General features: G+C 43.4%; 1 protein-coding gene and 1 non-coding gene across 2 annotated transcripts in view; one reads left to right on the top strand and one right to left on the bottom strand.

The window, feature by feature from the left end:
• Positions 1–5,089: 5,089 nt before the first annotated feature.
• MRRF (mitochondrial ribosome recycling factor) overlaps positions 5,090–24,934 on the top strand; it is a 62,294-nt gene continuing 42,449 nt past the window's right edge. The window contains exons 1-3 of the mRNA XM_049773076.1: positions 5,090–5,281; positions 13,984–14,139; positions 19,695–19,813. Of these exons, the coding sequence (XP_049629033.1) occupies positions 5,098–5,281; positions 13,984–14,139; positions 19,695–19,813 (459 nt within the window). The 5' untranslated portion in view covers positions 5,090–5,097. The remainder of the gene's footprint in view (positions 5,282–13,983; positions 14,140–19,694; positions 19,814–24,934) is intronic.
• Positions 7,530–7,662, bottom strand: LOC126010016 (small nucleolar RNA SNORA51). Its single transcript, XR_007496158.1, has one exon. It is a non-coding gene; the product is annotated as a small nucleolar RNA SNORA51 (small nucleolar RNA).

The following is a 24,934-nucleotide window of genomic DNA, read 5'->3' as shown; positions in this document are numbered from 1 at the left end:
CAAACATCAAAAAAAAAGTATGTATTTGGTGCTAATATATATAGCTGACTTGAGAACAGTTGCTGGGTCAATGGCCAGTCTATACTCTAGAAGTTCCTCATCTTGTTCTTTCTATTTTTTTTTTTTTTGTTTGTTTGGTTTTTGGGCCACACCCGGCGGTGCTCAGGGGTTACTCCTGGCTGTTTGCTCAGAAATAGCTCCTGGCAGGCACGGGGGACCATATGGGACACTGGGATTTGAACCAACCACCTTACGTCCTGGATCAGCTGCTTGCAAGGCAAACGCCGCTGTGCTATCTCTCCGGGCCCATCTTGTTCTTTCTAAAATGAAAAGGGCGCTTCTGTGATGACCCTTCATTTTAGGAAAAGAATGTAAATATCAAGTATGTTTTAAAACCATTTAGTAGTTTGAATAATGTTTTAGCAGCTGCTTTCTTGCCTACTCACTGGGTACCAGATATTATACTGTTATATAGACACAGCATAGTATTGTGTGGGATGACTGGTTTCCCAGGGGCTGCTACCTGCAGCCTCCTGTTTGTAGTGTTCACTGTGTTTGAGGCTGTGCCCACAAGAAACAGACGGAGTCACAGGAAAAGGTGCATAAGGATCAGGGGGTCGAGTAGCCTCTTCGATTTTACTAGGCCAGCCCAGCTGAGCTAAACTGAGCTGCTTTCCCTGTCACTTTTACTAGACAGAGTTAACAGAATAAAGGTAAATCTCCTGAGGGGCAGGGTTGACTTAGTTTATGTTGGGGGCCGAAGTAATAGCACAGCAGTAGGGGGTAGGGCGTTTGCCTTGCATGCGGTTGACCCAGGACGGACCTGGGTTTGATCCCCAGAGTCCCATATGGTCCCCCTAACTTCAAGCAAGGAGTGAAATCAAGTTTTGGGCAGATTGTGCCAGTTTTCTCAGTTGTAAGATAGGCATAATAACAACTGGCTCAAGTTAGTGTACGTCAGGGGTCTTCAAACTTTTTAAAGTGGGGGCCGGATTACGATCCCTTAGAGAGCTGGAGGGCCTACTAATTCCTACTCACACTGCACATATCTTATATAAATAAAATGAAAACCATTTATAAATAAACAGATCACACACCAGTATTTCAATGGGAACTGTGGGCCTGCTTTTGGTTAATGAGATGGTCAATGTCCGGTTCCATATTTGTCACTGCCATCCGTAACAAGTGATGCAAGTGGCCATCAGTTAATCTTGATCTGGTTGGAGATTTCAGATGTTTCATTCTTGAAAAAGTCTGTTCACAGGCATAAGTGCTACCAAAGATGGTTACCATTTTGAGTGCATGGTTCCTGATATTTGGATATACATTGAGTGTATATGCTGGCAGGTATCTTGGCAACCAAACAGTGCTCACTGCTGGCGGGCCGGATTAGACTCCTCTGCGGGCCGCATGTGGCCCATGGGCCGTAGTTTGAAGTCCTCTGGTGTATGTAATATAACATTTGAATTATTTTTGGCATGCAGCTACTGCTAGGTATTATTATTATTATTATTATTATAGTTCTTTTGAAAGACTCATTTATATTATGTCATCAGTGATACAGTGGACACTATGACTATGGCTCAGGGATGTACTACTCAAAAGAACCACCTAAGGTGGTGCAGGAAGTAGAATTTCAGTTTCATACTGCACCCAAAGCCCAGCTACTTCCTGTTGTATAGTTTCTGAGAGGTTCATTTTGTGAGGTACCACCTGGATTTGTCTATTGGTTTCTTTGCTGAACTTCTTTATATAGATTGGATTGAATGTTAATATAATAATAAGGTAAAAGGCGCAAGGGATTGCCTGTACTGAACTTCCACTTTGAAATTTCCCGACTTCTCTGCAATTAAGATACTCTTTAAGCATTTCAGCAATGTGGTTTATTTATAGCACTGTCTTCCGGTTCCGTTGTACTAGGTCTGCTTTTGGGTGCTGCATTTTCTGTCAAAGGTTATTTCTAATCCATTTTGATTTCCTGTTTCCTTGTAGATTGGCATTATGACCTACAACAGGAACACCAGGAAACTTAAATGGAGTAGCTAGATTGAGACCAAGAGATTAAAGAAATAGGCTCGCAGAACCCCACACATTATTATGCAGCCATATTTGGAGGTGTGTGGACAGCCTGATATTGACTATATAAGGCAAAACCCTAGATTTAGAAACCCCACTTAGAGCCAGATCTTTGTAAACAGTTTTGCTAAGTAAGGTGGGGCAACTAATAATCTAATAGAACATCAGTTTCTGATGTTCTATTAAGTGAAGGTTATTATACCTTCTTTGGGGGGCATTATTGAGCATTACATGAAATAATATGGGTGTAGTAAATAGCTCAGTGCCTGAGTTCAATTAGTAGTAACTTTTGGTTGGATGAATAGGAAGAAATATTTCTTCATTTTAGAGGTACACATTTTTGGGGCCAGAGAGATAGCATGGAGATAGGGCGTTTGCCTTTCATGCATGAGGTCATTGGTTCGAATCCCGGCGCCCCATATGGTCCCCCGTGCCTGCCAGGAGCAATTTCTGAGCCTGGAGCCAGGAATAACCCCTGAGCACTGCTGGGTGTGACCCAAAAACCACACACACACACAAAAAAAAAGGTACACATTTTTGTTAATTTTGTTTCGGGTCACACTGACTTTGTCCAGTGCTGGCTTCTGCCTCTATTCAGAGATCACTTCTGGTGGGGCTCTGGGAACCATAAGGAATGCCCTGGGTTGAGCCAGAATTGGGTAGTACAAGCCAGTCAGTGCCTTATGCACTGTACAGATTGTTTTCACTGGCCTTGCCAACTTCTCTCTTCCTCCCCCTCGCACTTCCCCACTTCTGTGCCCACTTCTGGTGACTCTTGCTTTTGTTGTGGGACCTAACCTTTCAATGCTAGGGCCCAGGTTGTGGAACTGCAGGCCCAGCAGATCTGGGGCTAACAAGGCCATACATCTGGTTGTGTTTGGGGTGATGGTGAGGGTATGCAGTTTAGGGGATCAAACTCAGTATCTTGTGCTCCAACCCTTTGGGCTCTCTCAAAGTTGGCTCTAAAACATTTAAAAAATAAGATCTGACCTGAAGAAAGTATTTTCTATGTGGTAACTCATTTGCTTTTCTTTTTTGTTTTTGATTTAGCTCCACACCTAGCAGTGCTCAGGGCTTACTCTTGGCTCTGTGCTTGGGGTGCACTCTGTTTTTGTTTTGTTTTGTTTTGTTTTTGGGTCACACCTGGCAGCGCTCAGGGGTTACTCCTTGCTCTAGGCTCAGAAAATCGTCCCTGGCAGGCACGGGGGACCATATGGGATGCCGGCAGGCACGGAGACCATATGGGATGCCGGGATTCAAACCACCATTCTTCTGCATGAAAGGCAAGTGCCTTACCTCCATGCTATCTCTCTGGCCCCAGGGTTCACTCTTGATGTTGCTCAGGAGGCCATGGGAATACTGTGGATCGAATCTAGGTCAGCTACATGTAAGGCAAACACTACTGTATTATTCCTCAGACCCTATGTTCATAATTTCCTTATTGCGACTGTCCCTAGCTTAGGAGTCTTTAAAGGGAAGGTGGTAACTATCAGTGGATAGTCTTGTTTTTGACTCTTGTATCTGCTAGGCACTATTCCAACTGTTGTACCTGCATTGCTTCATTTACTTCTCCCAAGCCCGAGTAAGCATAATTATACCCACTTTATAGTTAAGGAAATCAAGGTAGAGAGATGTTCCGAGGACACTTAGCCAGCTGGGTATTGCTCAGATGGGATTTTAAATCTTCCAGACTGCCAAACGTGTGCTCTTAATTTAGGTCATTATACCACATCAAAAATTTAATGAGGTTTTCTTTTTTTTAATGAGGTCTGAGATTGATTTTTTAAAGATAGCTTCTTCTAGATATTTGATGCTAAGTGTTCTTAATTCTTAGCTGTATGGTAGCCAAATTCCTGGTAGAAGCTGTTAATGCTTATATTTGTTAGTCTGTTGGCTTTCTGTTTCATCTCAGAGGTAGCTTTTGGCTCTAATATCTTTCCATGGACAAAGATCTCAAATATAATGTGTAACTTGTATTAACACAAAGGAGAGTAGCATTTTCCAGACCTTGAGTTCCATAACATGGAAGACCTCAAACTTAAGTCAGGCTTCAGATACACATTAAAGTAATTTTAATTGGTAATCAGTGCATGAAGAACCAAAGAAAATTTTAATTAAATGCTTTCGTGTGAATTTTCCAGTTGTTTTATGCCTGTTGAAATGATTTTCTTACTTCGTTTCAAGTCCTCCTCTGATTCTCTGCCCTCCTCTTTTATAGTAAAATTTTGTCCAGATTTGATGCCTTTTCTCAGAATGGGGTTGAATTAGCATATTTAAAAGCAGAGACTGACGGACATTCACTTGTCCTTAGGTACATTTTGTGCAGTAGGAGGAGTCAGGGATTTGCAGTCCTGCAGACTAAAGCAAGTAAAATTTCTAATGAGCTTTAGTGTTTTTGTCCTATGAAAGAGGCTAATAAGGGGCCGGAGAGATGGCATGGAGGTAAGGCGTTTACCTTTCATGCAGAAGGTCATCGGTTCGAATCCCGGCGTCCCATATGGTCCCCCGTGCCTGCCAGGAGCAGTTTCTGAGCACAGAGCCAGGAAAAACCCCTGAGCACTGCCGGGTGTGACCCAAAAACCACAAAAAAAAAAAAAAAAAAAAGAAAGAGGCTAATAATATTTCTGCATATAGCTGGTGGGAGAAGGACTAGCAATAATGTACTTAAATTATCTAGTAAGATAAGCTTTGTTCAGAAAGGGTACACACTTTTGGAGCTGCAGTGATAGTGCAGGAGTGTTTGACTTGCATGAGATCAAACCTGGTTCAATCCCCAGCATCCCATATAGTTCTCCAAGCACTGTCAGGGGTAATTCCTAAATACAGAATCAAGAGCATCACCTGGTGTGGTCTAAAAGGGCCAAAAAATAAAATAAAATAAAATAAAATAAAATAAAATAAAATAAAATAAAGGAAAAAATGGTTACACAGTGTTTTCTGGTGTTGTGACAGTCAATTTTACATAAATTTTCTTTCTCTTGTTTTTCATTTTAGTTCCTGCTCACACCACTGTCTTCAGCCATGGCCTTGGGCTTCCGTTGCTTCCGCTGCGTCCACCCTGCCCTTTACAGCTCTCTTGCAGCCTTCACCAGACCTATTTCAGAAGTTACGCTGAAGACAGTGAACACAAGTCAAAATGACCTTAGGCAGAACATAACTTGCCCAGCTGTACCCAGCCGCCATTTTGCTACCAAGAAAGCCAAAGGTAGAGACATGTTTGTTGACTCCTTCTGTAGTTTAACCCCAGCATCAGCTTAGCGAGAAGGGGATCTCAGAGAGGTACACAAAGTCTCCTTTTGTCCATGTGAAGAAATGGTATCTGGGGCCGGAACAGTGGCGCAAGAGGTTAGGTGTCTGCATTGCCCGAGCTATTCTAGGACAGACCAAATTCGATCCCCCTGGTGTCCCATATGGTCCCCTGAGCCAGGAGTGATTTCTAAGCGCATAGACAGGAGTAATCCCTGAGTGTCACCAGGTGTGGCCCCGAAACAAACCGAACAAACAAACAAACAGAAATGATATCTGATTCACTCTGATCAGCTTCACAGGTCACAGTGATAGAGACTGCAGAGAATCCCCAACTCTTTTCTCATCACCCTGCTGCTGTCCATGGTGGCTCAGAAAATGCCCAGTTCTTTCTTTTTAGATTGAAAGGTAGAGGCTATTTATTAATGCCAAGTTAATGAGAGTGCCTGTGGCTGGACTCAGCCTCTTTTCTCCTTATTGGACAATGTGTGTTGGGAGTCAAATTAGAACCAGAAGGTTGTTGGCAGAGGAGGTATAGAGCCGTGGATTTAGATGGACGATCTTAATAGCTTGTGTCGTCTGGCAAAGAGACAGCTGGATGCTATTCCCACTGCACTATTGCTTCCTCGGGGAAGCCTGTCTCTGACCTTCAGGACAGGGTCAGGGCCCTGGCTTTGCTGCTTCATCTTCAGTGAGTAGAGTATAGCACTGCTCATCATATGTCTTCCATGCCGGATCCTACAAGGATGGGTCCTCCTTGTTTAGCACCTAACAGGGCCTGATACATATGTATATATCTTAGGAGTTAGTCTCAAATTTTTGCATGGAATATTGGAAGCAGTGATAGGAAGAATGAGTTAATTGCTTAGGGTGGTGATGGAAATGTGTTGCTGAGTGTTTTTCCCCACAAACTTTCTTTTTTATTTTAGCCCTCCCTTCCCCACAAGCTTTCTTTTTATGGTTTCATGTAGACTGTCCCTTTTCCTTTTATGGGAAAATCAACAAATTACTGAAAGAACATAGTGTTTGCTTAGAAGACTGATGTTCTGTTAAAAGTGATCATAGTAATCTGTTTTTTGAAAACTTTAATTATTGATAGATTGGTTTTTGGGCTACACCTGACAATACTCAGGGGTTACTCCTGGCTCTGCACTCAGAAATCACCCCAGTAGGCTCCGGGACCTTATGGGTTGCTGGGAATCGAACCAGGTCCCTCCCAGGTCAGCTGCATGCAAGGCAAATGCTCTACTGCTGTGCTATCTCTCTGGCCTCTGACATGTGTTTTATTTTTGAAAAAAATTACTTAAATTTAGTAGTTTAATCCTTGTAATTATCCTTTTAGGAGTATGGTTGTCTAGAGAAGAAATTTTTCTACTAAGTCATTGTTTTAGTTTTGTGGCTGTACCTGTTGGTGCTCAGAACTAAGTCCTGGTTCTGTGCTCAGAGATCACTCTTGGCAGTGTTCTGGGAACCGTATGGATGCTGGGAATTGAACCTCTATCAGCTGCATGCCAGGCAAGTGCCCTTCCCACTATACTATGCCACCAACTCAATTCTTGTCCTTCTATAATGAAGCACAGATCTGTCCATTTTGCAGATAAGGGAGCTCAGGTGTCAGTGCTGATCATAATTTCTTGGTGGCAGAGCTGGAGATCTGGTTCCTGTTGTCCCCAGCATTGGTTTCCACTACGCCCCAAAGAGATATAGAAAGAATATGCATCTTTTCATAGTAACCAGCTACTCAGATGTTGTTTTTGTTTTTAGGCTACACCTGATGGTGCTTAGGGATTACTCCTGACTCTGCACTCAGGAATCACTCCTGGTGGGCTCAAGGGATTGTATAGGTTGCTGGAATTGAACCTGGGTCAATCTCATCCAAGACAAGCACCCAGCCCACTATGCTATTGCACCAACCCCATTTATTGTTTTTGTTTTATTTTTGTAGAAGGTCTTTGGTTTGATTTGTTCTTTTAGGTCTGTTAGATTCTTTCATTATTGAGAATGGTTATTTGTGGATTGTATGTTGCAAGTATTTGCTTCATGATATCTTTTGTACAACATGAATTTTTATGTTTTAATGCTTTAATTCTTTATCTTTTATGCTCGTCTTTAACAAATATTTTCCTATCCTATGGCCATAAAATTGTAGGTTGTTTTCTGAATATTTTAAAGACTGTTACTATCCACATTTGGTTTCTTTTTTTTTTTTTTATCCCCCAATTCACAATACAGACCAGGCAAAGGGCCTGGGTTGAGGTGTATATGGGGTGCATTTACTGTACCTCCTCTTTCTATACAGTCAGTGTACAGAACACAGCCTGTGGTAAGAATTGGGAGGCCTTATCTTTTCTTTTCTTTTTTTTTTTTGATTTTTAAATATATATGTATATAAAATCCTTCACTAGTGCAACATTCCCATGACCAATATCCCAAATGTCCTTCCTCCCCACCCCACACAGGCCTGTACTCTAGACAGGCTTTCTGTCTAGAAACATTTGGTTTCTTAAACTATATGGAATTACTTTTGAATGTGGTATAAGGTCAGAAATATAACTTTAAGTTCCTTTTCTCCATGGGTATGTCTCAGTATCACTTACTGGTTTAGAGTTGTTCATTATAGTTGATTCTGGCATTCTGTATTCCAGCACCAATCCCACTAACAGTGTGGCATTTCCTCCACCATTGTTCCTAGTTTCCCACCCATTCCTAAACCTGCCCCCTTGTCAGATATGAAATAATGGACTTTACATTGCTTGTTACAACTAAATGGTAGTTGAATTAGAAAAAAAAACTCACTAAAAGAAAATTTGTGAAAAATTAATATATTATCTCACAGTGGGGTCATTTAAGGCATTGTATGAAGGTTTACCAAGCTGTTTGTTGCTCATTGAGTATTCTGTTATTGATTATTTTTTGTTGATGTTGAGCTGATACTACTTTGGCATTTAATATGGTGCTTTCCTACTGGGATGTCAGTGTTGAAAAATGTGGACATGGCACATGGCCACAAATGTGGCCACACTCTCAAGAATTTCAGGATCATCTGGAGCTGGGCCAATGAGCTGACATTGGCGGTGGCTAGGGGATGTGTCTGGCTGCCCAGGATTCCGGAATACAGGAGCTGGAGGGAAGGCTGCCCTTCCTCACTGCGGACCCCAGAGTTCTCAGTCCCCAAACTGCATACCTGGAGCTTTTGTCAGTTTGGTGTCTCTTCTGAGATGAGTTGTGAAAAGGTGAGGTTGGGCCATTGGTGTGGTGTTGAATGTGGGATCTGGATGTAGCTGCCAGAGTCTCAGCAAGGCGGGACTTGGCCCACCCCCATCCTGAGAATTTCATCTGTGTGAATGATGTGTGTATCTGAATTTTGCATCTTGGCTTGCATCTAGTTCAAGCATGAAATGAGTCTACATAGCTGCCTGATGCGTTGACATGGGCCTACTAGATTTGTCGTCCTCTATTGTGTGTCATATTTCTCAGTATTTATTTATGGCTTCAGTTCTGAGTTCAAAATTTTGTTGAGTCGCTAAGGTATCCTTGAACTACATTCCTTGCCATCAGAAACTGTCCTGCACTGAAGACTTATTATTTTTAAAGCCAAACACATTCTCTTTCTTCAAATCAAGGTCCAGCTGACCAGTACAATTGCCCAGGTCTACCTCCAGTACCTGGTGTCTTGGAAGTGGGTCTAGAGGAATAGGCAAGGGCCCACAGGGTACCTATGGATGCTGCCAAGCAGTTCACAGAAGCAAGATCTAAATCTAGAACAGAGACATCAGTAGTGTTGTACTTTAACTCCTCTACCAAGAAGTTCAAGTCCTCAGGCCAGGAGCAAGGAGCCTCAGAGGCTCTGTCCATCTTCCTGTGCTTTATAAAACCTGGAAGAAGCCAAGTGTGCATTATGGAAAATTGCTCTTTAAAATCTCACTACTGGCTTCCCTCCCTCCCTCCCTCCCTCCCTCCCTCCCTCCCTCCCTCCCTCCCTCCCTCCCTCCCTCCCTCCCTTCCTCCCTCCCTCCCTCCCTCCCTCCCTCCCTCCCTCCCTCCCTCCCTTCCTCCCTTCCTCCCTTCCTCCCTTCCTCCCTTCCTCCCTTCCTCCCTTCCTCCTTCCTTCCTTCCTTCCTTCCTTCCTTCCTTCCTTCCTTCCTTCCTTCCTTCCTTCCTTCCTTCCTTCCTTCCTTCCTTCCTTCCTTCCTTCCTAAAAATAAAAATTAAAAATCTCACAACTGGTAAATGTCTGCTTTTTTTAACATAAGCATTCACAATATAAGGTAAAATAAAAAGTTTCAGGAGAATAATGTTTGAAGAAGGAAGAAAATGAAGCATGAAATTTTAACCAAAGCTGAAGATTTTTTATTTTTTAATGTTTTGGTTTTTGGATCACACCAGCAGTGCTTTGGGCTACCCCAAACTTCTCTTCAAGCTCCTCTCAGTTCGGGCTCACTCCTGGTATGCCCAGGAACCACGAGGGTGCCAAGGGCATGAAACTCAGGCCCCCTAATAGCTAATGCTTATGCTCTATTGAGTCATCTCTTCTGTTTCTGTAGCCAAGGACTCGAAAATCTTGTTGCACTAGAGTTTCTTATTCTACTAACTAACCTGAGCTAAAGTTTCTGAACTTGGGCCAGGAGCTACAGCACTGTGGGCTGATGAGTTTACGTGGCGGCAGCTGTGGAATGGAGATGTGTCCCTCAGTGACATTTTCTGATATCAAAACTTTTTAGTTTCTTGGTATAAGTACCACCTGCTCATGAAGAATGTGCCCATGCTCTGCTTAATATATAATTTGCATTATGTGTTACACAATACATAATATTTTGCTTTTCTAATATTTCTAGATTTTGGGTCTACATTTTTTTTTCCTAGCCGCTGACCCGGGGAGGCCGACTCAGGCTGGCTTGGGTCTACATTTTGCTGTGAGATGAATTTTAATGTACCTTTCTGGAACTACCCTTGTTTAGTTTAGGCCTTATGAATGTATTAGTCTTGTATTGTGAATTGGGCATTTCATCTTCTATCTGTCCTTCCCTCTATCCCTCCCTCCATGTGGCATGCACTATGTAGTAGTGGTCTGTAAAGATCAGAGTTCTCAATTCCTTGTGTGATTTGGACTTGATATTAGTGTATCTGAGTACTAATGAGTAAGCTTAAAGTCATGATCCCATTTCTTTAATAATATGAGAGACTTTAGATTTTTCTTTTGTTTAACTTTCTTTATGTTTTTATGAGGCTTTTAACTTTCCTAAAGTTTTCAAAACTGTTGATAAAATTGTCCTTAAGAAAATTGGGCCCGGAGAGATAGCACAGCGGCGTTTGCCTTGCAAGCAGCCGATCCAGGACCAACGGTGGTTGGTTCGAATCCCGGTGTCCCATATGGTCCCCCGTGCCTGCCAGGAGCTACTTCTGAGCAGACAGCCAGGAGTAACCCCTGAGCACCTCCGGGTGTGGCCCAAAAACCAAAAAAAAAAAAAAAAAAAAAAAAAGAAAATTGTAGTCAGTTGATTTAGTTACTGTATTTTTACTACCATAATATTGTTTTTTTTTATAATATTGTTTATTTTCATCTATAACCTGTTTTCTCATTTATTGTGACAGAAATTTGTCAGTCTAAATACCCCTTTACCCATTTAAAGAGAATCTTTACTTTTGTTAGTCTCATGTTTGGTTTTTATCAATTTTTTATTTATTGTTCTTTCCTTTCTCATATTTTCTTATTTTTCTTTGAACTCGTTTGTTCATTTTTGACCTTGTTCTTATAAGCTTTTTTTTTTTTTCGTGTTTTTGTTTGTTTTTTTTTTTTTGTTTTGTTTCTTGGGGTCACACCCGGCAGTGCTCAGGGGTTACTCCTGGCTCTATGCTCAGAAATCGCTCCTGGCAGGCTCGGGGGATCATATGGGATGCCGGGATTCAAACCATCATCCTGCATGCAAGGCAAATGTCTTACCTACATGCTATCTTTCCGGCCCCTCTTATAAGCTTTTAAGGCTGTAGATTTTTGTTTTGATTCAACTTCAGATATTTCCTACATATTTCCTACATATTACACAGATTTTAAATGACTGTCATTTCTAAATATTTTCAAATGTATATTGCTTTTCTATAATGCATGAGTTATTTTGAAGCATTTAAACATGTGTGTATTTTTGTGAAATTAGCTTAATCCTACTGATGTTGGAGGATATTTTCTTTTCTTTTTTTTTTTTTTGGTTTTTGGGCCACACCCAGCAGTGCTCAGGGGTTACTCCTGGCTGTCTGCTCAGAAATGGCTCCTGGCAGGCACGGGGGACCATATGGGACACCGGGATTCGAACCAACTACCTTTGGTCCTGGATCGGCTGCTTGCAAGGCAAACACCGCTGTGCTATCTCTCCGGGCCTGGAGGATATTTTCTGTATGAAGGATTCTTTGATGTTCATAAAATTTTGTTTTGTGCAATAAAACAGTCATTTTTGTGTGAAAGTCAAAGTATGCTCCAGAAGAACATGGATTCTTTTCTAGTTGAGCTCACGTTTCTATATATAATAATTAGATCAAGTTGGCTAATTTGTGCTGTTCCAGTTTTATGGGTTTTTTTAAGGTTGTTCATGTGATCAGAAAGGTTTAATAAGATCTCTTCTATTACACAATTCATCAGATTTTTCCTTTCTTTCAAGAATATGTCTCCTCTGTCCTTTCCCCCTGTTGTCTGTGCAGTGGGGGGTTACTGGCGCATACCTTTGTGGGGCTTGGGTTAGCTGGGGTGCTTAGCGTTCATGTCATAGCTGTGGTGCTCCAGCTCAAGTCATATATGCTGCTTCCCTGGGGCCACACTCATGTCTGGGTGGCCCCTGGTGGAACACTCTCTTCTGGCCCTCCAGAGCTGGTGGGCTTATGTGCAGGCAAGCAGAAGGGTGTGTGGAGCCCACACACAGTCTCCCCAGCTTCATGCTTGCAGGCTGGTATGAGCCACCATGTGACCCCACACCCAGGCTTCCTTTTCATTCTGTTGATCAAAAATCAAATTATTGTGTATCTTGAGGCTAGAATTCTGTCTTTCGGGATTGTTTTCATTGTTATGAAGTGGTTTCTTTTCCTAATGACTCACTTTTGTCTTCATATTCTGTTTTTCCAATAGTAATGTAGTTATATCCACCTTTTTGGTTAGTATTTGCTAGGATTATATCCTTTCTAGTCATACATGATAAACTTTCGATGAGTTAAGTTTTTTTTTTTATATCTATGTATTTTAGGGGCTGGAGAGAGAGCACAGCAGTAGGGCGTTTGCCTTGCAAGGAGCAATTTCTGAGCATAGAGCCAGGAATAATCCCTGAGCACCACTGGGCGTGGCCCAAAAACAAAAACAAAAAACCTATATATTTTAAATGACTGTATTAAAAAAGTTTAGAGTCTTTAACTTTTTTTTTGTTTTTTGGGCCACACTGGTGGCACCCAGGGGTTACTCCTGGCTCTGCGCTCAGAAATCGATTCTGGCAAGCTCGGGAGACCATATGGGATGCTGGGAAGCGAACCCAGGTCTGTCCTGGGTTGGTCTCATGCAAGGCAAATTGCCTTACTGCTGTGCTATCTCTTTGGCACAGAATCTTTAACTCATATGTTTTGCATGACTAGATTAAAAAATTCTGAGAATCTTCAACTTTTTTTTTTCGAAGTGATGGTTTAAGCCACACCTCTGGGGCTCCTCCTGATTCAGGGTTCAAGAATCAAATCCAACAGCGCCTGAGGGATCAGCACCAACAGGGATCAAATCTGGGGGAGGGGGAAAGCAGGTGCTGCTGCAGCCCTTTGAGCTGTCTCTCCAATCCTGAGCATTTCTGACTTTCAACTGCCCTTTGGATTTTTTGTTTTGTTTTGTCTTGTTTTGGGGCCACACTTGGTGGTGTTCAGGGATTATTCCTGGCTCTGCCCTTAGAAATCACTCCTGGCAGGCTCGGAAGACCTCTGGGATGCTGAGAATTGAACCAGGTTGGCCACGTGCAAGTCAAAGACCCAAGCCACTGTGCTGTTCTCTGGCTGGATATTTTTCTGTTCATTTTTATTGTGATTGTGGAGTATTGCAGGTCATGCTTTGGTGCCTGAGAGCCTCTTTGGATTACACTCACGGCCTCAGGGGAACACTCAGTGATGTCTGGAGGCTGTGGAGCTGGGATCAACCTAATGGAGAATATTTGTTCCAAATCCCTGTCCCTGTATCTGAAAGATTAAAATACTTTTGCGGGGAGCCTTGGGAATTGGTTCCAAGCAGCACTTATCACTTCTTGGGACTAAGGATCCAAACCCAGCTGTACCCAAAAATGCTCTATTCATTTCAATAACCATGTTCTCTAATCTTATTTTTCTTTTGCCCACATATAAAAGGTAGATAAATGCTCTCTCTCCCTCCCCTTTCCCAACCCCTCCATCCCCCTCTTCTTCTTCTCCCCCTTCCTCCCTCTGAGTTCATGTCACACCTGACTGTGCTCAGGGCTTACTCTTGGCTCTGTGCTTTGGGATCAATCACTTCTAGTGATGTTCAGACCATTTGTTGTGTCAAGGATCAAACTATATCAGCTCTATTCGAGAAGGCAAGAGCCTTCTCTGCTGTACTGTTTCTCTCTGGGCCTAATAGACTGTTTATTTTCTCTGTTTATTCAGCTGTTCTTTGATTCTTTGATGTTGTCTTTCTAGCCAAAGGGAAAGGACAGCCCCAAACCAGAGTGAATCTTAACACTGCTTTGGTTGAAGATATTATCAGCCTGGAAGAGGTGGACGGAGAAATGAAGTCTGTGATAGAAGCGCTCAAGGATACATTCAATAAAACTGTCAACATAAGGACCTCGCCAGGTTAGTGGCCAGACCAGAGTTCTGGGAAGGTGGGTTTTATAAGAGCCTGGCTTTCCCAGAGGGGGGGGGGCTTTGTTCCCAACTTTATAACTGGTAACCATGGCTGGTTGCTTTATTTTTGTGATTCCCAGTTCCTCACGTCTGATTCCAACTTTGGGGTGGATCTTAATTAATTAAATTAATAAATTAATTAATTAAAGTGACATAGCCTGTGTAATGGCTCCCATACAATGCTTGGCTCCTAGTTGGCATTTATTTGGCAATGTAACCAATATTGGTCTCTGTGACAGAGGCATGTTCGCACAGCGTGGCAAGCCAAAGAAGATGTGGTCTTCTCTCATAGAATTGTACTCTGAAAAAGGAAGCTTTATTATATATAACCATAATAATTTGGTGTTTTATTTTGTTTTTGTCTCCTAACTGGCATTTTCAGTATGATTTTTCCAATTTGTCCTATTTGGCCTTTTCTATCCCTATTTTGCAACCAAATAACTGCAAACCTGCACACCTGAAGCATTTCTGTGCCCCCGAGCTTGACCAGGAAGATTCCATTTGGGTAATAACTTCCTGAAAATGGCATTTTTAAGTGGGAAATGTCAGAACTGTCTGGGAGAACTGTTTGCAGATGTGAGAGGAGAAGTCAGCTGTCAGCTAATGGTGCAGGCAGGCAGGAAAAATCCAATTGTGGTTAAATTGGCCTTGTGGAAATTGTCATCATTCTCGAGTCAGTGGGACCCCCTCTGATGCCTGGGACCCTCTGACGAGACCTCTGCACTGAAGAGGGTCTGCACTGCTCCCGTTCCCACCTAGGCTGGGCTCGTCAGTGGGAGCTTGTTCAGCTCTGTTGATAAATACCAGCAGAAAGTCACTGGTGCCAGAGACAAGATCCGATAGGAAACCAGAAGACCTTTGGGTCTCATCATTTGTCAGCCTTTGCACTGAGGCAGCGTTGCCTTTGCTCACGGGAGAGCATGCCTCTCAGTTTCTCCCAACTGTTTGCTTTAAGCTTGCTTATTATTTTAGGTATGAAGCTGATAAAGTGCTCTGTCTCCCCTGTGCTTTCTGGCCTGTTAACATTCTACAGCAGAAACCAGAGAGCAGTTTGAGAGGAGCTCGGGGAGAAACGTGATACTTAAAATTAGCCAGCGAGCCCCGAGCTTGTTGAACTTGAAAAGATGATGGGCCTGGAAAGAGGCTGGGAGTGTAATTTGTTAAATGTTAACCTCTGAGAAAGTGAGGGGCAGGAGTGAGGCTCAGGGAGATCCTCCCTGGGGACGATTGAGGGAAAAAGGATTTGATGTATTCACTCAGCCTGGATTCAGGGAATGGGCACCCCACAGTTACATACTGGAAAGCCCGGGGTGGGACTGTGTGAGCAGAGGATTTCGTGCCAAAGCAGGAAGGGTTGCGTTAGGGTCCTTTTTCAGAAGGTCTCCCTTTGGCATTTCCCATTTGCTTCTTTCTCTTCAGAGTTATGTGTGTGGAATGTTATGTGTAGAGCTCCGGGCTGTGAAGAGACTGGGTGAATCAGGCTGAACTCGGTCAATCCTTTTTTTTCCTTCCCAGATTTTTCCGTTCCTTCCTTGCCATCTGAACCAGCACTTTAATTTTTCCTCTTATCCCTTCATCTGTCAGAATTTTCTTTTGTGTGTTTTTTTGTTTTGTTTTGTTTTGGTTTTGTTTTGTTTTTTTGGGCCACACCCGGCAGTGCTCAGGGGTTACTCCTGGCTTTCTGCTCAGAAATAGCTCGTGGCAGGCACGGGGGACCATATGGGACACTGGGATTTGAACCAACCACCTTTGGTCCTGGATCGGCTGCTTGCAAGGCAAACGCCTATGTGCTATCTCTCCGGGCCCTGTTTTGTGTTTTTTAGGGGGAAGGGTGGGGTAATGTGAGAATGTGTCCAGCTGTGCTCAGGACCTACTCCTGGCTCTGCACTCAGGTATCATTCCTGGCAGGGTCAGGGGTGCTGGGATGGAGCCTAGATTTAACCACATGCAGGGCAAGCCCCTTATCTGCTGTACTTTCTCTCTGGATTCTACCAGCAAGTTCTGTCTCCAAGATAGGTGCTTGTTTTCAGTAGCCATCTAAGATACAGGTTTATTCAAATGTGTATTCTTGTCCTCTTGAGCCCTCAGCCAATGTTCATTTACTGGTCCTCAGTCACAGAGAAAAAGAATGCTGGTCTCTTTGGTGAGCCTAGGCAGACTGGGAAAGGGAGAGTGAACCAGCCATATCACAAAGCCAAGTGGGGAAGACCATGGCTTAGTGGGGAGGAAATCTGGTTTGAGCACAAGCTTCAATATTAAGATCTATTGTCGGGGCCGGCATGGTGGCACTAGAGGTAAGATGCCTGCCTTTCCTGCGCTAGCCTAGGACGGACTTCTGTTTGATCCCCCGGTGTTCCATATGGTCCCCCAAGCCAGGAGTGATTTCTGAGCACATAGCCAGGAGTAACCCCTGAGCTAAGTTACCGGGTGTGGCCCAAAAACAAAAAAAAAAAAGAAGATCTATTGTCACATCGGCCAAGTTGCTCTCTGTGCCTCAGTTTCCTCATCATTAAATGATGGTAATAATAATGACAAGTGGATGTGGTGATGAAGAGAGAAATACAGCATAGGAAGCAGTTAGCACGAGGTTATACTAGAAGAAATGTTCAGTCATTATTGGTCATCGTCATTTTCATAGACATACGCTTAGGCTGTGTGGAGCTCATAAAAGGCTTATAATTGAGTCTAGGAAATCAAACAACTTCTGAGATTGGGTATTCTTATAGCTAAGTGTTATAAAATAAACCAGGGCAAAGTGAGCAGAGAAAGTCATGCACTATGTAGAGAGAAAGTGTATGCTGTGGATCCCGAGGTAAAAGAGAATAGACTAGGTTAAATAAATAAGTTAGTTTGCTGGGGCCACTTGCTGGTGGTGCAAGCAATAAGGCTTCTGTCTTGCCCACGCTAGCCTAATACGAACTGCGGTTCGATTCCCCAGCATCGCTTATGGTCCCCCAAGCCAGAGGCGATTTCTGAAGGCATAACCAAGGGTAACCCCTGAGCATCACCAGGTGTCGCCCAAAACCAAACAACAACAACAACAACAACAACAAAAAAGGTTAGTTTGCTTACTACAGGATAAAGTCTAGAAATAATAATAATAATGTTTATGTGCTGCCAAAGTGAGCACAAGAAATAATAATAATAAAATTTAATGTGTATCGAGCACCTGCTTGTGCTAGGACACAGTTGTGTGCTCCCATAAATAACTTCTTCTCTACAACCCTCTAAATCTGGTATTTCTCCCTCATTCAGAGAGCAGGAAACTCAGAAGAAACCCTCATGTTTCCTCTGGTGACCAAATGGTGGGGGTGGGTGAGGCGGTGGCGGTGGGTGATACAATAGGGGTGGGCGATGCAGTGGGCGTGAGTGAAGCAGGTCTTCAGTATCCTGGAGACTTTTCCCATTGAAGCCAATGTTCTCAGCAGCTTTCTGTCTTCTGATGACATTGGACCGGGTTGAGTACTTCCACTTAATTTGAGGCCGTTTTAGTTCAACAACAGTTTGCTGGGCCAACTCTTAAGTGACTTAAAGGCCATTTGTCACCTCTTTCTCTTCATCTCAGATGTGCTGCCCTTGAGTGGTGCCTGGCAAGACTTCACTCTTCCTTCTCTTTTGCATGGGTTATCTGGAGTTCGAAGATAATGTCCCTTTACCACCTGTAACTCTGACTTTATTTGCTTCCCTTATGTGGGTATCTGAAAGTGTTGGCCAGTTTTTTACACAGTTGAAATAAGAATAAAGATCAGATCCAGAATAACCATTCTAGTATATAATAAAAATAGTATTTCTAATTGGCAGCTTTTTTTTTTTTCTAAAAGAGATGTAAGTGTCAAAATCAAGGTAGAAATAAGGGCTTGTCCAAATATGACTACATTTAAGAAGCATGTGGTAAGCTAAAAATAAAATATAGAAAGAAAGGGGAATGAAAGACTTCATTCATTTATTCATCATTCCTTCATTCCAGGTTCCCTCAAAATCACAGCCTTCTAAGCCCTTCCTCAGTGAGGCATCTGGGGGTGGGCTTCAGGAGTAGGAATTTAAGAACTCCCTGGGAGTTGTGATACATGGCCAGATCTGAGTTCTCTGCAGTAAGATTCCTAACATGATCAGGAAGTGCACCTGAGTCTGGGGTGTGGCTCTGCTTTCTTTGCCCTTGTGTTAACTCTGGGATCTGACCCTTAAGTCTGTGGGTATCTCCCCCATTCTCTTGTATGCAGTGGAGGTGGTAGGTCCAGGACTGGTGACTCAGTGCTAAGTGCCTGTGACCACCTGGTGACACAGCTGTTTGGGGTCCCCTTTGCCACAACAAAGTGTGCAGTCTCTGGCATACTGTAGCCACACAGATGACTTGTTGAGCACCAAAACCACAGTAAGTGTGAGTACATATAGTTCAACTATGTGGTCCAAGTTATCGCTGCCACACCCACAAAATGGGGTGAGGGGAAGGGGGAAGAAAGAACGGAATGGAGCGTTTGAAAGATAACACTGTAGGGAAGGAGCTTGCTTTGCACGTGGCTGATCTGGGTTCAGTTGCCAGCGCCACATAGAGATCACTGCTAGGAGTGATCCCTGAGCCAGAACCAGGAGTAAGTCCTGTCCCCACCCCAAAAAAAAAAAAAAAAAAAAAGGAAAGAATGGAAACAGTGTTACTGAGAAGTTTGAAGAACTGAAAGAGCTGATAGGCACTTGTTTCGCTTTTGCTTTTATTTTTTTATTTATTTTATTTATTTTTTTTGCCACAAAATTGAGGTTATCAAGTATGGGGGAGTCAAAGTATGTCCTATGGATGATGGTGGAAGAATGGTGACACTTGGGAGGTGGGTGTATTGGGGTAATATTACCTGCCAAAAACATATGAATATTTATATTTTTGTAAACTACTTCAGTTAAGAAAGAAGGAAGGAAAAACTTTATCCTTTCTCACACACACACACAAGGAAAAACTTTACACACACACACACACACACACACACCCTTTCTCACACACACACAAGGAAAAACTTCACACACACACACACACACACACACACACACACACACACACACACACACACACACACACACACACACACACACACACACCCCACCCCACCCAGGCCTCTGAAAACAAGTCTCATGTTAACCATCTTGATTGCTGTGAAGTGATTTTACCCTCAGAGCTGGAGCAATAGACCATGGGAGGGCTTTTGCCTTGCACGCAGATGACCCAGATTCAATCCTTAACATCTCACATGATTTCCTGAGCACTGCCAGGAGTAACCCCTGAGCATTGCCAGGCATGGCACAAAAACAAAACAAAAAAAATAATAATTCCATCCTCATCCAACATTTCAGAGCTCTTTCCCCCATGGGGCTGCTGCCTTTATGAAAACTCCACCCTCAGTCTTGGCTTACTGAAAAGAGATTCCCTATATATTGATTAAATCTCAATAGAACAGGTCTCACAAGCAGGGCTGTCATGGTCTTTCTGAATTTTAAGTCCCTACATTTTTTTTCCCTAGGGTCCCTTGATCATATCACCGTGGTCACTGCAGATGGGAAACTTGCTTTAAATCAGATTGGCCAGATCTCCATGAAGTCTCCCCAGCTAATTCTGGTGAATATGGCCAGCTTCCCAGAGGTAAGATGGTTGTGGTGAAAGGGTTTCTTTCCTTGGCTCCTTTGGGAGTAGAGGAGACTGGGCCAGGTCAGGAAGGATTGCCTTCAGCTTGGAATGAAAGAGAGGGCAAAATGGAAGGGACTTAAGGATCAGGAAAAGCGCTCTTCCTGTTTTAGTTAAACTCGTGCTGCCGAGGTCAAGCAAGTCATTTGAAGGCTGAAATCCCCTGATGATGCAGTGATTGGTGTCCAGCCAGTTAGCCTGCCACTAATTTCTAGGCTGGTAATCCATGTAACCAGCTCTAAGGATTTTCATTTCCAGATATCCAGAGACAGATAAGGCACATTTTTTTTTTTTTTTTTTTTTTTTGGTTTTTGGGCCACACCCGGTAACGCTCAGGGGTCACTCCTGGCTATGCGCTCAGAAGTCGCTCCTGGCTTGGGCGACCATATGGGACGCCGGGGGATCGAACCTCGGTCCGTCTCCTAGGCTAGCGCAGGTAAGGCAGGCACCTTACCTCCAGCGCCACCGCCCGGCCCCAGATAAGGCACATTTTTATGTAAGATTTTTATGAGGTTTTGTTGATGTGTTTGTTTTCGTTTTGAGCCATACGTGGTGGTGCTCAGAACTTATTCCTAGCTCTGCATTCAGAAATTGTTCTTGGTGGTGCTCAGGGGATCCCATGGAATGCTAGGGATTGTACCTGGCTTGGCCAAGTGTGAGGGAAGTGCCTTACCTGTTGTGCTTTGGCTCCGTCCTGTAAGATCTTCGTTACATTTTGGTGAACAGGGGCAGGCGAGGTGGTGCTCGAGGTAAGGTGTCTGCAGTAGTAACCCCTGAGCATCAAATGGGTGTGGTCCAAAAAAACAAAACAAAACAAAAAATTGGTGAACAGAATTTTGGGGCATAGGGATTATGTATGTGTGGTATGGTGACAACAATATAATTGGGAGGGCGTTTTCTGTTTGTTCACTTAAAGAGTGTAGATTTTTAGGGGGCTTTGAGTAACTTTTTTTCTGGAAAGGGAGTGGTAAGTTTGTTTTTTTTTTATGGTTTTCAAAGGTTTTTTCTTTTTTTTTTTTTTGATTGTTTTTGTTTTTATGGTCCTCTGGCATAGCTCAGGGGTTACTCCTGGCTCTGTGCTCAGAAATTGCTCCTGGCAGACACGGGGGACCATATGGGATGCTGGGATTCGGATCACCGTTTGTCTTGGATCAGCTGCTTGCAAAGCAAATGCCCTACTATCTGTGCTGTGCTATCTCTCCAGCCCAAGTTTCAAAACTTCTGCATTAGACCATCATGGCCTTATAACTGTGATTTTAAGTCTAGATGAAGAGGATAAATGGATTTTTACCTTATTGGTCTAGTGGGAATGGACCTGGGTTTAGAGTCTTCAAGGAGCTGATTCTCATCCCATCTGTACTGCCAACTTAGGTCTTTGACTTGGGCCCATTGCTTCTGTAGGCTTTATTGTCATCAGTGTGAGTGAAGGAGTCTGAAGCCTCTTGCTGCCTGACTCTGCTGGTCTGTTTCTGTGCTTCTAGTCTAGAGACACAGACCCAAGTCTGGCAAAGTTTGTCTGGCAAGCTGAAATACTCGCTCATGTCATTTCCATGCCTTCTCAGTAGCTTTGAGTAACTGTCAAGAGAGCAGTGTCAGAGTATGACATTCTGTGTCATACTGTGGTAACACAATGGCCTGGAAGGCATGTCCTGATGTGGTCCCTGCCCGCCTCTCTGTACTCTCTTGTCTTGTGCCTTTGTCATTCTTACACAGCACTCTAGCACACTAGCCTGCACCTCCTTCAGCACACTACACCCTTCATACTGTTTCTTTTGCTTAGAACATTCTTGTTTTCCCACTGCACTCATTTTGAATCTCAGCTTAAATATCTCTTTCTCTGGGATCCTTCTCTGACCAGCCCAGTCTTAAATCATCCCTCCACACTGACTACTCTAGCTAACATATTACTACTGTTACCGAGTTTATACTAGTAGTTACACATTTATTTACAGATGTACTTTTTTCTTTTTTCTTGCTTCCAGTATGCTGTAAGTGTGGAATGTAGGAATTCTGTTGAACTCATTCCTTGTGTCCACAAGGAACAGTGCTGGGCACATGGCCGTTCCCAGGAGATTTTCCCAGGTGTATGACCACTTGTCAGAGGCTGATTCGAAGGAGGCACAACTGGCACAGAGATGTGGACTGAAAGGCAACTGTCAACTCTTTCTCATTCTGGCCCCTTCTGAGCCTCCCAGGCCTCTCTGTTGTTCATCTAATCCCATAGGCACTGCGGGCCAATTTAGGGAATGGCCTTCTAATTACACAGCTTGAAGACCTCATCAGGCAGATTGCTTTTCAGAGCCAGCCACTTCTGTTATTAAATAGTAAATGGCATTCACAGGAGCAGCAGCTGATGGCCACCAGAGCATCTTAGGAGGCAGGAGGAGGTATTAACAGGTCAATTTTGTCTTAGGAAGTTGGAGTAGGTCTTCGTTTTTTGGCAAAAATCATCTTTGCCGTTCCTCTTGGAGTAGGTCTTCATTTTCAACAGAAACCGTCACTGCCCTTCCAAGTTGAAATTCTGTAGGTTTTGGGGTAAAAAAAGAACAACTTTACAAGCTTGCTAAAGGGGAGATTCTTTCCAAGGACAGAATGAGGAAGTGAGAGTTACATTGTCTTTTGAGTTCCTTTATCTCATCTGGAGTGTATATTAAACAAATAACTCAAACTAAACATTTCCTTCCTCTGCGTTAGAAGCTCTTCACAGAGTCCCCACCCCACATTCATACTTCAAAATGCTGAGCTAATCCTCCTGGTGTTTATGTTATTCCTTTCTGTCTCACACACGGTTGGCTTTCTTTCTAACCTGAGCATTTCTGTGTCATACTGGAGTGACACAATGCAGATTTACATGCATAATCTTTCCAGATGCATCGAAGACAGAAAACTGTGTTGCATTTGTTTAACATGTGTCCTGCTTGATAAATGATATGCACAGTTGCCGCCTTCCATAACTTGCCTGCAGCTAGACTTAATGATGGGAAATAAAAGAAGGGAGTAAAAAACCACAGTGTGATTTGAGCAAGGCAAAGAAAAAAATTTCTGCAGGCTCATTATAGGGCTCTTAGGGAAGAAAGAAAACTCCTGTGTATTGAGTATCTACACTGTCTCCTGTTTTGTTTCTTGTTCTTAACCCAGAGACTAAATCAAGCATCTAGATTCCATTTTGCAGATGAAGAAACTGAGGCTCAGAAGTGTCTCTTCCAGGGTCACACTGTTGTGATAGGGCCTTGGGTTTTTTTTTTAAATAAATAAATAAATTGAAATAATTGAATCACTGTGAGATACACAGTTGCAAAGTGTTTAACACTGTACACACTTTGTGCATGATTGAATTTCAGTTAGCCAGTGTCCATCACCTTTCACAGGTGTACATTGTCTGCCCCCAATGTCACTAGGTTCCCATCCACCCGCCTCCCTACTGTCTCCCCTGCTAGCCTCTAGGACAGACATATTCATTCTCTCTCTTTCTCTCTCTCCCCCTCTCTTTTTCTCTTTCCTCTCTCCCTCTTTCTTTTTCTCCCTCTCTCTCTTGTAGCCTAGGTTTCATGTCATCTGGGCCAGACAGTGTTAGTACAGTGGGCAGGGCACTTGCCTTGCACATGGCTGACCCAGGTTCACTCTCCAGCATCCCATATGGTCTCCTGAGCCCACCAGCAATAATTCCTGAATGCAGAGCCAGGGTTAAGTCCTGAGCACCACCAGTGTGAACACCCCCAGTGCCCCTTCCCAAATAAATGAACATCAGCTTGATGCTCCATCCTCCATCCTCCTTATCCCAACCATTCAGCAAGTATAATGTGAGTCCCAGCCCATGCTGAGGTTTTCTTAGGTGTTGGAAATTTCACTGCTAATCGAATAGACAAGGTCTCTGCTGGCATAGACTTTTTATTTTAGGGACATAAATGTAGATCTCAATGCATATTACCATATTGGTAATGTTGGTCTTTCATTTATTTATATTGTAATGAAGACCAATATGCACTACCAATATGGTAATATGCATTGAGAGAATTGACTTGAACCCAGATTCTCACGTTTTGTTGCTCTTTTTAAAAGGTTTAAAAATATTTTTTTTGTTGTTGTTGGTTTTTTTTTTTTTTTGGTTTTTGGGCCACACCCGGCGGTGCTCAGGAGTTACTCCTGGCTGTCTGCTCAGAAATAGCTCGTGGCAGGCACGGGGGACCATATGGGACACCGGGATTTGAACCAACCACCTTTGGTCCTGGATCGGCTGCTTGCAAGGCAAACGCCGCTGTGCTATCTCTCTGGGCCCTAAAAATATTTTTTAGCATAGATTTGCTCAATAATAGCAAGAACAAGCTGGACAGATAGTGCGATGTGCAGGGTGCCTGCCTTGCATTTGGCACCATGTATCACCCCTGAGCCTGTCAGGAATGATCCTTGAATGAAGAGTTAGTAAGCCCTGAGCACCACTGGGTGTTAACACCGAAACAAACAAACAAATAAACAGGGAACAGGGGCCAGAGAGATAGCACAGTGGTAGGGTATTTGCCTTGCATGCAGCTGACCCAAGATGGATAGTGATTCGAGTCCTGGCATCCCATGTGGTCCCCCGAGCCAGCCAGGAGTGATTTCAGAGCACAGAACCAGGAGTAACCCATGAGCACCACTGGATGAGATCCAAAAACAAAAAAGAAATAAAATAAAAAATAAACAGGGAACAGACATTGCTACTCTATCCATGGTATTCAGAAAGTTTCTTTTTTTTTTTTTTTGTGGTTTTTGGGTCACACCCGGCAGTGCTCAGGGGTTATTCCTGGCTCCATGCTCAGAAATTGCTCCTGGCAGGCACAGGGGACCATATGGGACGCTGGGATTCGAACCGATGACCTTCTGCATGAAAGGCAAACGCCTTACCTCCATGCTATCTCTCCAGCCCCGAAGTTTTTTTTTTTTTTTTTTTGGTTTTTGGGCCACACCCGTTTGACGCTCAGGGGTTACTCCTGGCTATGTGCTCAGAAATCGCCCCTGGCTTGGGGGGACCATATGGGACGCCGGGGGATCGAACCGCGGTCCTTCCTTGGCTAGCGCTTGCAAGGCAGACACCTTACCTCC

This window comes from Suncus etruscus, chromosome 5, assembly GCF_024139225.1.
Source record: "Suncus etruscus isolate mSunEtr1 chromosome 5, mSunEtr1.pri.cur, whole genome shotgun sequence".
Taxonomy (NCBI): domain Eukaryota; kingdom Metazoa; phylum Chordata; class Mammalia; order Eulipotyphla; family Soricidae; genus Suncus; species Suncus etruscus.
Note: the sequence above shows the minus strand (reverse complement) of the source record. Positions and strands in the feature narration are given on the sequence as shown.